General features: G+C 38.3%; 1 protein-coding gene across 1 annotated transcript in view; it reads right to left on the reverse strand.

Moving 5' to 3' along the window:
• Positions 1-12,983, reverse strand: part of USH2A (usherin) — a gene marked incomplete at both ends in the record, with an annotated part of 783,425 nt that extends 770,442 nt beyond the window's left edge. The window contains 2 exons of the mRNA XM_082834448.1: positions 8,733-8,898; positions 12,499-12,983. Of these exons, the coding sequence (XP_082690574.1) occupies positions 8,733-8,898; positions 12,499-12,983 (651 nt within the window). The remainder of the gene's footprint in view (positions 1-8,732; positions 8,899-12,498) is intronic.
• Between the last annotated feature and the right edge of the window lie 234 nt (positions 12,984-13,217).

Raw genomic sequence — 13,217 nt, forward strand, 5'->3', positions numbered from 1 at the left:
ATACATACCATAGGCCAAATTCTGCCCTAGGTTATATGAGCGCTCTTCTTTTTGACTTTAGTGGGAATTGTTCATGTATAACTGAAGGCTTCACTTAGCCCCGTGGACACAAAAATGCCTACCCTCAAAAGAAGCAAAAATGATCTGTCTTATTTGGCTTTTAGATGAAAGTGATATAATATAAATGACAATTCCATTAGATAATATAGGTTTTAAAAAGCACTACCATCAAGTTTTAACCATTACAAACTTGAGAGAATTACCATAGTGGCATTGGCAAGACCAGAGATTGTTGAAACAAATAAGAAGATGTTGGAAAATACTTTCCTTTTTATCGCAGTTTTCAATTTTAGTAGTGTATGGAATAACTGTGCACTATAATATTTGTATATATTTTCCTTTTGCATATATTGTACATTTTCTAGCTATTGGCTGAGAATCAACCATTTTCTAGCAGAAAAAAATTGCTAAGTTCTTCAAATATCGGTTTCTACGTTTAAATGTTAATTTATCCATAGCTTGCTTTAGATTTTGATTAGAGGTTTTTCCAGAGGAAAGGTCTTACTTACTGAACTTAAATTTTTGCCATGAAATATTAGACTGATAACATTCAGACTTGTAAAGGGTAAACACTACAATGAGAGGTGTGTTCATCTTTTTGCATACATCAGCTAGACAAACCTTTTCTTTTGGGGTGTGTGTGTATATATATATATATATATGTATGTATGTATGTATATACATATACATGTATATATATGTATGTATATATATATAGTGTATATACTAATGGAGAATAATAGTTACGAAATAGATTGGATTAGGAGCAGGTGAAAAAACCTGGGTTGTCTGTCAGAGGGAGAAACAAAAACAAAAGACTTCATAGCTCTATGTAAAACTCTAAGCCACTTTTTCCAGCCTTTTTCATTTAACACATGATATATTTCTTTCTAAGAAACTCAGACCCCCTGAGGCTTACTAACATCTTTTGCTATTTTCATCTTCCAGGCATTGCCCACCTATTCCTGGTATGTAGAATTTCTTCCTTCCTCCTCTTCTCCACCTTAAAAGCCTATTTTTCCTTCAATAGTTAACTCAGATCCTACCTTCTTTATGCATCTTTCCTGACATACCTGAATTGGAATGAGTCATTTCCTGTCTTAAATTCTGATTATTTTATTTTGTTATACACTTTGTAATCCATCAAGGTAGGAAGGAGAACAAGAAAAAATACTTGGGCCCCACCCCAGACCAATGAAGACACAATGGAGTGTGGGCATCTGAATAGCTTTGAAAGTTTCTCAATGATGCTAGTGATCTCTAGAGTTGAGAATTATTGCTCTGAGCTGCAGTCTAGTTTGTAAGTACTAAATATCAAAGTTCTGACTCTCTTCCAGTACTTCTCCTTGGGCAAATGAAACCATTAGCCATGCAATCATCCAAGCCAGAAATCTGGGATTTATCATCTCCCTTTACCTTAACCTCTACTTTCCTTCCATCAACAAGCCCTTTGATTTTAATTCCTGAATAGCTTTCAAAGCTGACCACTTCTCTGTGTATCTGCTATTGCCATCATGGTTCAAGGTGTCTCACTTGGGCTCTAAGAGTAACCTAACAACACTTTTTTCTTGTCCTCATGCAAACTGTTCTCCTTCAGTGCAACCAACATGGTCCTTCTGAAAAGATAATCTGCTCAGGCCATACATTTTCCTTACTTCCCCCCACTTCCTCCCTCATCCCCTGTTCGCTGCATAAAGCATCTCAGTAGAGTTCTCTTGAGAACACTTTCACATGGCCAACAGTGATCTTGAAAACATAGCATCTTCCAATGGCTCTGGCTACATTTCACATGCTGCTACACTTTGGCTGCTACACTCCACCTCCACTGGCCTTTCAGTATCGCATATGCAACAAAGTCCCTTTTACAAAAGGGCATCTGCACTATTTGCTATGCATGGATGAAATGTTCGTCTCTACTCTGGTCACCTAGTTCAATCCTGTATGTTCTTTTGAATATATACTGTTATCAGTTAAATTCCGTCCCCCCACAAAAGACAGACTGAAGTCCTAACCCCCCATGTCTGTGACTATGACCTTATTTGGAAACAGAGTCTTCATGGATATAATCAAGTTAAGGTGAAGTCATACTGATTAGTTGGATCCTAACCCAGTATAACTGGTGTCCTTACAGAAAGAGGAGACGCTGACACACACACACACAGGGGAGGAGATGGCCATGTGATATCGGAGGCAGAGAGGAGGCCGATGCATCTAAAAACTCAGGATTTCCGGCAAACACCGGAAGCTAGAAGAAGCAAGTGAGGCTACTCCTCTATAAGTTTTAGAAAGAGCATGGTCTTGCAGATACCTTAATTTCAGACTTCTGGCCTCCAGAACTGGGAGAGAATACATTGTTGTTATTTCAAGCTACTCAGCTAGTGATTTTTTAGGGCAGGCCTAGCAAACTAATACTCGTATCTAATACAATTTCTTCAAAGTAAGCTTTCCTTGACTTCAGAGATTTGATCAGATTGTCCTTCAGATGATCCCACAGAACATATCACAGTTATAATTCGGTTTTCCTTGGTGTGATTGTCTGTCTTTTCCTTCCAATAGACTGTAAGCTCCATGACAGCAGACTATAAAAGTACTTTATCAGACATTATTTTCTTTACATGTCATTTACAGTAGAAGCTAAATAGGCTGGGTTTATCTTTGTTCCCAATTGTCACAGGTATCTATCATTTCAAGGAGCTACATAATTTTCCTAGGGTTGTACAAATTTTAAGTAAAATATCAAGAATTAAACATTGCCTTTTGGCTAAATATTATAGTTTAAAGTCTCATGCAAAAATGTACAGAGAATAATTTTTATGTTTTCACTTGGAGGGTTTTACCTTTCTCCATAATCAAGTGGGAAGAATTCCCCCTTATTTTTAAGGTATACTTGCAAAAGGCTTGGTTCTGTATGCCACGGACCAGGTGATCAGGGTGGGTTAAGTGGATTATTCTTTCTTTAATCCACTATAGTCTTTCCTGACTGTCATAAAGCAAAAAGATATTGGGCAGAACTGTATATAAAATGATATCCTGTTATGTATTTAAGGCACCTGTATCCCTGAGAGAGATGACTGTAAACTATATTGATTTGAATTATTTGTACAAATCATGTAAATATGTGAAGCATTACAAATATGTACAAACGTAGGAAAATTCATTTATATTTTATTTACTTTACAAATGTCTTGTTTCAGTTCTTGGTTTTTGTCAGGGGGAGTTCAGAGAACTTTGATAATTAACTACTTCTTCTGTCTTCAGTGACCTAGGTTCACAGCAATTTATTATTTTTTTAGGTAAAGGTCAGAGAAAATTGAGACTGTAAATTCCGGCAGATAATTTAACCTCTCTAAGGCTCCTTTTTTAATCCAGTTCACCTAGTCAGTACTCAATAATCACAGCTGTTATTATTATCATCACTTTCAGCTGATTATTCTGAAAAGCTTTGTTAAATTCTATTGATCTTTACTTCATTTCGAATAACAAACTATTCCCCTAACTTGGGTGATATTCAGTCGGCTAGCTACAAACAGAAGGCTTTCATATACATGTAAATAGTTACAGTTTAAAGCAATGAAAATTATTAAAGGAACGATATGGATTGAGATTCTCTTGTGGTGGGAGTCGAGGTGATGCCCCCAGGAGAATCCCAGTTCACAGAGCTTCCTGAAATGAATGAGGAAGCTTCCATAAGGCTGCGAGGACGTTTTATGTTCCCTCAATCAACAGAGACATGGCAATACCTTTATAAAGCGTGCACATGGGCATACACTCCAGAGATTCACTGAGAGAGTCGGTTTATCTATTCTAACAAATGTTGGTTAAATTGCATTTTCTTTTTCTCCAGAACCATCAATAGTTTCCCTTTTTCAGATTGAATACATAAATCAAAGAACATTTTTCATGAACAAACTATGACTATGAAACTCCTATTCTTCGTCTGTTGATCCCTAAAACTTTATTTACCCATGCATTTTTTTCCTTCACTGTATCAGATTAGAACTGCTCTTTTTCACTTTATTGTAGCTAGGACCTTCTGTGGCTCTTGACTTGTCAGTGTATCGAGGAGCTCTCAAAAGACATAGATGATGTGAAAAACCCCACTGCTGAACTATTTCTTGCGTCCATACTTGCAGTATTTCATCAGCTTCTCATTATAGTACATAATTATTTGACTGCATTTTAGCATAATTACTAATGGGTTACTATACTAATGATTCTTTGATGCTATTTGTCCTATAAAATGTGTAGTACTACTTAAGGGAAAACAGTTTTCAGAGTTTCATAAAACTCTGAGGTTTTACTTTTAAATGATGTGCAACTAAATGTCAATATACTTCCAAGTTGTACTACCCACAAGCCCCCTGCTGAAGTAAAATCCTTTTACATATTTTCAAAACTTTTTTTTAAAAAAAAGAAATCCGAAGAGGTCTCTTAAAATAACTATAACATGTGCTGATTCAATATGAAAACTAAGCTTTAAAAAAAATCTGCTAATGTTATCAGTGTTCCCCACTCGATAATAAAAAGTCTGAATTGATTTTTTTCCAGTTTTAGTACAAAATATATGACATAACGAATTGCAGCTTGATATAATTTGAAATAGCCAATATATTAAACTCCAAAGTGAAATTTAAATTGGCAATCATGTCAGGTTCAAGTCCCTGAATGAATATTAATTTAAAAACTAATCATTTTCCAACAGGTTGAAGCTTCGAAATGCTAGTTCTTGAATAAAAGCTGTTAGATCCATTACTGTAACATCAGGCATTTTTTGTTTAGGAAACTAGACCTCCAACATTTGGTATGTCTGGCTCTTCCTAGCAGCTTTTTTTTTTTTTGCCCAGGGAGTTAATTATTTAAAACTCATTTCTTTTTCTGGATTTGGTAAATTAGAATTCTGATTTTACTGATGGAAAGCTGATACTGAGTGAACTGTCTGAGGTAAGGTGTAAGGTCAGATCGGTTAATTTTGTGTCTTTCTAAGTTAAATTCTGAGCCAACTCCATGAGTAAAGATGTTTTATTTTTATATACACACATACCATGTAAATTCATTGATTGTGGCCATATTGGAGGATGAGTAAAAATATATGCATACACTACAGACTTGCAATTTTTAACTTGACTAAGCCAGATTATCTGTGTGTTCTAGCCTATGCCCAGCATTATGAAGTCCCTAACCTCAAAATCAAACAGAATTTGGATGCACTATATTATAAGGCAACAGAGAATAAGTTACATTTCATATTAAAATATGTTCTTTGCAGTTAACTAGTGAAAGAGTTACAAGCTGCATTTGTCCATATCTTGGCTATGAAATCTACCAAAAAAATGTTTGTGTAAATACCAGATAGCAGGGGGAAGCAGAAAAAAGCACAAACCCAATGGTCAGTTGAGGACGAAGCTCTGTCACTTACCATCTCTGTCTAGACAACCCTACACAACTTAGAAGCTTTCCATACTTTCAAAGTCACTTACTTTTTAACGTAGAATTCCAGGAAGTCTGGTTTTGTTCATCTAGTCCTATCCTCTTACTACATAAGAAAACTGAGTCAAGTGTATTTGTTAAAACTACTGAGTAGCATTACTTGAGTCAGATTTCTCTACACCTCATCTCTTATTCTTCCCACTGCTTTTTGTATTAACTTCCAAGGAATGAGCACATTCTTTATTAAACATCTCTGAGTTATTATAAATATTGTAATATCTCAAATGTATTCAGACTTGTTTCCAGTTTAAAGGCACCCTACGCAGAACTCCAATTTAAATAATTGCTCTTTAATTTTTATTTGAATGACTCCAGGTCTCCATAATGCTGGGTACCCCCAAATCTATCAATAAATGCCAGACAAATAAATAAGCGATCTGCACAGCTTTTCTAATGATTTAGGACTGTTTCATTCTGTAGTTTTAACGTAAAATGTAGAATGGGGGGGGGGAACTTATGTAAAAGTAAATAAATAAAAGAAGACCACAAATTGGATAGGACAAATTTTCTCTTGATAGTCGGTTATGAAATAAAGCAGTCTCATTAAATCATAAGTACTTTAACCTTTTCTTGAAAGAAGGGGACGATTTAAAGATTTATAAAGAAATTTTGCCTAGACTAGGAAGTGACTCACATTTGACATGTACTGAAATGATAATGTTGATTCCAACAGGCACGCTAAGAGCATCTGACTCCCAGGGGAGTAATTCAGTCATGGTTACGTCTTCACATTTGGAATTTTAAACTTTCTTTGTAAAGCTTTTAATGTACTACTGCCTGCCAAAACATGGCACATTTTCACGGATAAGGCAAAATAAAGGCAAGTAAAAAGCATTTTTTTCATCAGCGTCGATATAAAAATATGCGACAAATATAGCTATTCAACATCGTTTCAAGATTCCATTTCTTCAGTCTTCAGTGGTTTTTTTTTTTTGGCCACACGGCGGCATGCGGGATCTTAGTTCCCCAACAAGGGCTCAAACCTGCGTCCCCTGCAGTGGAAGCGCAGAGTCTTAACCATTGGACCTCCAGGGAAGCCCCTCTGCAGTGGTTTCTATTTCCATTTTTTATATGGAAACATCATAACACAATTCTGTTGGTCTGGTCAGTGGGTGGAATGGATAAGATATAGAACAAATTAGTCCCCTATCTGCTAACTACTGACAAATGAGAGGCAAGCATGACACACTGAATCCATCATATGCTACAGATGTCACACGTGACCTATCTTTTTGTCGGTCCTTTCAACCCTGGTGGCATGGAAACCTCTGCGTCCTGACAACCAAATTTTCTAAACTCATATCCTAATGAAAAGCAGAGTGGGGAGGGCGAAGGGTAAGCTGTGACAAAGCGAGAGAGAGGCATGGACATATATACACTACCAAACGTAAGGTAGACAGCTAGTGGGAAGCAGTCGCATAGCACAGGGAGATCAGCTCGGTGCTTTGTGACCACCTAGAGGGGTGGGATAGGGAAGGTGGGAGGGAGGGAGACGCAAGAGGGAAGAGATATGGGAACATATGTATATGTATAACTGATTCACTTTGTTATAAAGCAGAAACTAACACAACATTGTAAAGCAACTATACTCCAATAAAGATGTAAAAAAAAAAAAAAAGAAAAGCAGAGTAGATAAGTCTAACATGATGACTGAATATCACTGTGTCAATACCATCCTATGGAAATCAATCATTGCTAATTCTCTGCATTTCTATTGTAAATGTTCTTCCTTAGGCTTTTAATGCATTGCAGTGCACATACATGGCAGAATTTCATACTACCAGGCCAAACAAAGGTATGTTTCAAGCGTATTTACGTCCTCAATAACGGCAGCTATGCTGAAAGAGACTTTAAAATCCAAGTAACAATTTTCAAGACCTTCTAAGTGAGATAGGCTGGAACCTGGGACCCTTTGCTGCAGTGTTTACACCTGGACAAATGTTTCCTGGAGCAACAAAATATAAAGAAAGAAACTATAAGGGACTAAAAATAACTGCATGCATGTCCAGTTGGGGCAAATTATGGACAAGATACAAAAAGACAAAAAAAAACAACTGCCACTTCTGAAGAACCAGAGCAAAAGCAGGGGATCGCACGTGCCCCCGGCACACAGCACCGCCAAAGGGGTGGGCAGAACACCTAAGCCACCACTGTGGCCCAACCCCTGGACACACCCCTACCCTACCCCATATAAGGAATCAGCTCCACCCCCTTCAGGGAGCGAGCAAGGGAATCTGTTACTTGCTTTTTCTCCCCGCTGCTGCAGCAGGGGCCCCAGTAAAGCCTTGCCTGAATCTCTTGTCTGGCCTCTTATCAATTTCTATTGATTAAGGAGGCCAAGAACCCTGGTAAGTAACATAAGGAAGTCTACCTGCTTCAGGGTGAGGAAAAAAATGTGAGAAATCAAAGATTATTTTCATAAAGTGCACGAGGGTACAACTGTCCTCTAGGGCAAATGGGGTTTGCATGGACCACATTTGAGCACACCTATGAGAGCATATACTGAGAACTACAGTACACAGTACCTCTGGTATAAAAGGCAAGGGTGACTTAAGCTGCACTGGCCCATTCCAGAGCCCTAAAGAAACCAAAGAATAAACTGTCTCCATTCCTGACAACCATCTCACAGTTATCTCAGTCTTTAGCAGCTTCTAAGGCGAATGCAAACTGTGGTTGACAACTGAAGTAATAATGTAACACCTTTTGAGCGTCTGATGTGTGAAGTTCATTAGTTCTAAGGTCAACATTTTAACACAACAGCCGAATTGTATTCATATCATCAGATGCTATCCACCAAAAACCACTGTAAAAACCAGGCAGGGGTCTTAATACTGCCAAGACTAGTAAAATTAGAACTAGACTGCAAAAGAGCCCTTCCACATTTTTGAACAAAATAAAATACACTAAGCAAATAAAACAAACATTTCCTGAGGATACTACCCCAAATGGGATCGTCCCAACCTTCTGTGGGCATTTTCACAGTAATTTTGAGGGGGAAATTCTGGTATATCAAGAGATACATCATTAGGTCATTTAAATATCGCTTTTCTTTAGTTGTCACTTACACATAGTTGAAATCTAAAAGGTAGTGCTTCAAATCTGATGGGAAGATGCCATTTAAAGGGAAGGAAGGAAGATGGATCCCTGTGTTTAAACAAATATTAAATATTTTTTATTTTACTCACCTGCACACTAAGATGAATCCATTTCTTCACAAGAATTCTCCCCAGTGTCATTACTTTCATTGGAGGCTGCAAACCATTTACCGTGCGGTAATAAAACATGGTCTCTTTCTCAGATATTGTAAGTTTGAACACAATCTGCCCATCCGCTGTCTTCTCTATAACACACCTTGGGAAGCAACCAGAAAAGAGAAAAGATCAGCCTCCAACTGAAAGAGAGGCTAAGCCATCACCCAGTGATGGTGGTGTAACTGACCCCAAACTCCACTCAAAGTGTCACAATGAATAAGTACCTGAACGTTATCAAATTCAGGGCAAGCCTTCTCTCAATGAAGAAGCCCTTTTATTTCAATAAAAAATAGAATTCTCATATACAATATATTCCCCCAGAACCTCCACTCCCTTTATCGGAGACTCATGATGGGAGCTCAAGTGGTCGAATCACCCTGCAAAACCAACACGTAGCCTATTGGCTCATTAGTTCCTCCGCTATTTCTTTTATAGGAAGCGGCACAATACACCACATCCGGCTTGGGTATTGAGTCACCAGCGCAAAGCTTTTTTCTTTTCTTTTTTTTTTAATGTAAAGAGAGGTTAGTGTCCATAGAAGGCTCTAAACCGCTAACCCTGAGGTCAGAATCGCTCTATTTAATTCTCATGATGAAATGGAGAATGGGCGACTATAGCCTTTACTTCGCTCATCATCAGCTAGCCAGAAGCCAAAGCCAGTGTCTGTAGCTCGCCATGACCACACGGCCCAGCTGAGGCACTGAGATCATGGTAATGATCCTGGAGGAAAGGTCATCCAATCTTCTAAGAGTACAGTGCAATATTTTGATAAAATAGAAGAATTTTCAGAAAAATTTTAGGTCTGTGTAGGGCCAGTTATCAAATTACTTTGTTTTAATCACTTCTATTCTGATCACAATGGCACTCTTTTCCCATCCCTTTAAATAGACATTTTTATTTTTTATGTCTTCTAATTTCTCTACTGATTTATGTTTAATATATTTTATTTTATACTAATTACATCATTGCATGTGCCTAGCCACTCTGTACCCGTTGAGCAGAAACAGATATGAACTTAAGCAACCCTTTCCTATTACATTTCAACCTAGCAACTCAACTTTTTAGCAGATGAGAGAAGACCCTCTGAGTAGATTACTCCTCCACATCTGCTATTTAAAGAGAAATATCATGGACAGTAGCCATCAACATCCCCCCCCCAAATAACTAGCTATTAAAGATACTCATCAGCCTGCATCTCACAGACAAGAACTCAAGAAGGCGGTAGGTACATCCCAGGGAGGAGAATTTTATCAAGTCCTAGAGGAGTCTGGGTTCCTTTCTTCACCTGGTTGCCTCCTACTCAGCATCTCCAGGATAATGCCTGATCCTAGACTCCTCCCTGCTCAAGGTTCGTAAGGGGCCTTCCCTTGAGCTCACTTATCGTGCTGCCTTGGTAACAACACCCATCCATCCGTCTTCCCATTCGATCATGAGTTTTCTGACAATAGCACCATAGCCTGGTTTATAGTAGAGCCTCAAAAAAATGAGTCAGTGATCTGAGTAGGAAGAATCGAAGAGGCAAAGGTAAGACTGGGCAAACCAAGAATTCTTGCTAAAGGTGTTTTTAAAACTTTTCCTTAAAGGGCACATTTTTTCACAAATGATTCCTTCTCACTTGCATTTATTCTTTTTGAGAATTGAGAGGTAATATGACCGGAGAACACTTACCAGTCACTATTTCACTGTCACTTTTTTACTCTATCTGTACATATATTTGCTGATAAATTTATGAGGCCAAATACATATATTTTAAATAAGGCAAATAGGTTTAGTTGACATACAGATTTTATATAAAGTGGAAATACGATTTTATGGAAATTCTATTGTGATTGTTTTTAACCCTATGGAAATTCTATTGTGATTTTTTTTTTAACCCTTTGGTAGGTGAATATTTCTAAGTCACTGGAATGAAAGAATTTCTCTCTATTCCCTGTCTCTAGGTCTTAAACAATCTAAGAAGAGTTTGCCTCTGTTCATTTCTCTTGCGTTAAATCTACAAGTTAGAATTTGACCATTACTCAAGGATGTATTTGCCACATGCAGGCTTATTTCCCCAAGCTTACTGAAAATGCATTTCTTAATATGTTATTGATTATCTTCCTTGCTATTTTGTTTGCTTGTAAACATACTAGCTTGGGTAGATAATGAATGTGAGAGGAAGGCAGGTAGCAAAATATTTAGGAACTGGATTTATTTTGCTCCTGAATAAACAATAATTGGATAATCCATGTTTTGTTTGTTTTACTTATCTAGTACAAACACCCTGAAATTCCCCCAATTCCCACAGGTATTTCAGTTTTGAGAATGGAAAGGACCTTGATGCATGGAACTCTCAAAACCATATACCATGTGCTACTGCCTCTATAAATACTCCTCTGCCTTATTTATACAAAATGATGCCAATGGAAGATGAATTTGGTAGAGACATATCCCTTGTAAAAAGCTTGGAAAAAAATATTTCATCCTAGCCATATTTGTCAAGAGACAATTTTTTAAAACTCTTTGCACGTTAGTTACATAAACTAAGTAGGTTGGATTTACTGACATTTCAAACAGTAAGAAAACAGGGTTTTCTTTCAGGGCACAAACAGAAATAGGGGTAACGGTCTGTGACGATTTTCACTCCAAATAAAACAAGATGAAAATATGCCAACTTTCACTTGGCGCATTAAAACTAAACACCAAAGATATTTAAGTCATATTTGCTTATGAAATTATAAGACTCTTCTGGTTTGTTTCATGAGTTTTCAGATATTTGGCCAACATCCTCATACAAAGAAAACTTCACAAGGAGAAGAGGCAAAAGCCCTACAGGAAGACGAAGGATGAGCAAAATATGCCTCAAAACTGTCCTACTCGTTCCAGTTTCCAGATTGTTTCTAAACACTTAGGGGAAACATTAGATACCAGCTTCAGAAACCATTACAGAATGAAAATCAGGTGATTACAGAAAATAACCACAAATGTTAAGGAGGCCCCCCTCCGAACTCACTGAAGGCATTTCTACTGGGATGAATGGCATGAATGCTTTTGAGAAGCTTTTATGCTTCTCTGTATATTTCCTAACAGATGGAAATGCCAGGAAGCGAAGGGCCAAAAGCGACCTCTTTTCAGAGATAGAGTGTCATTCATTTACTCAACTCATTATTGAGCATCTTCCAAGATGAGTTCAACAAACATCTCTTCCTGGGAAAATAAGGATGCAGACAACACAGTCCTTAGCCCTCAGAGAACTACATGCCTAATGAAAATTGTATACTCTAGTAAGGGCAAGTTGTTTATACAAACCTGGACCAAAACTTTGAAAATATCCATTATTTGTATTGCTAGTCCCCATGACTTAAAACTCACACTGAGCCTGGTTGAGCCTCTGAAAACTAAGACCAAAAGTTTAGCTAAACTGCTGGGAAAAAAAAAAAAAAAGGGCCAGGTGTAAATATGTCTGCCTGCCATGAAATTATTTTAACACACTCTTCTCTGAGGGTTTACTTCATCCATGGAAAGGAGAAAAATACTTCGAATTTAGGAAAAATTATTTGGAATATAAAGTTGACCAGGAGAGCCTAATATAGGAGTAGGTCTTCAGTTGCATCAATTTCAAAGTGCCTTCATTTCTAGGTTGGAATTCAAGTTGCAATACCCTTGACTCTTACTGATTTTGCAGGACCCGAGGAAAGCTTACACTCCCTCTGCTACTTACATTACACCTTCTTGCTCGGGTTTCAACCACACAGCTAGAGTAAATGACACCGCCAACCTGGCAGCAGCAGGAGAGGCAAAGCAACTCTGGTGATTTCCAAAAATGAAACTTGCAAAAGGGCTGTGGGCATCGGGACTCAGATCACGCCGGTCTACGGTGATGCAGCCGCTGAGGCCCGCTGAGAAGAGGTCAGTGTAGGTGGGGGGTGACGATCGGTAAGGACAATCCTGAATGCAGAACCGCTGGGGACAGACCCGAAGGCCTTCAGCTGCGGCAGAGCTCTGACAGAAGGTGCTTCGGGCTGGGAGTCCACACGTCGCTTGGGTTGGCACCACCGAAACCTTCTTGAAAGCTGCCACGTTCTCCAGCCTTGGGAAAAGGCCCTGCGAGTCAGCCCACGATATGGAAGCAAAATAAGTAAAGAGCCATGTTTTAGGGGTGGGAAACAAGAAGCCGAAGCCCAAAGAAAGTGCCAGGCAATTCATGTTTACACAAAAGCATTCTCCTTCCAATCAAGCGTTCCTAAATAAATAATCAGGCCGACGGCGCTGGCCAGCGACTCTTTAACACGGCGTGCTTTAAATAACATTGAGATAAATCCATTTTCGGCAAACCGCAGACGCCTTTTCACACTGGGGTAACACCGGAGGCCTCCTTAGTGATGGCGAAGACATGAGTAGCAGCTGGTGTCTGGGAATCAAAAGCAGAGAGTCAACGAA

The sequence above is a fragment of the Leucopleurus acutus genome (assembly GCF_964270905.1).
Source record: "Leucopleurus acutus genome assembly, chromosome: 2".
Taxonomy (NCBI): domain Eukaryota; kingdom Metazoa; phylum Chordata; class Mammalia; order Artiodactyla; family Delphinidae; genus Leucopleurus; species Leucopleurus acutus.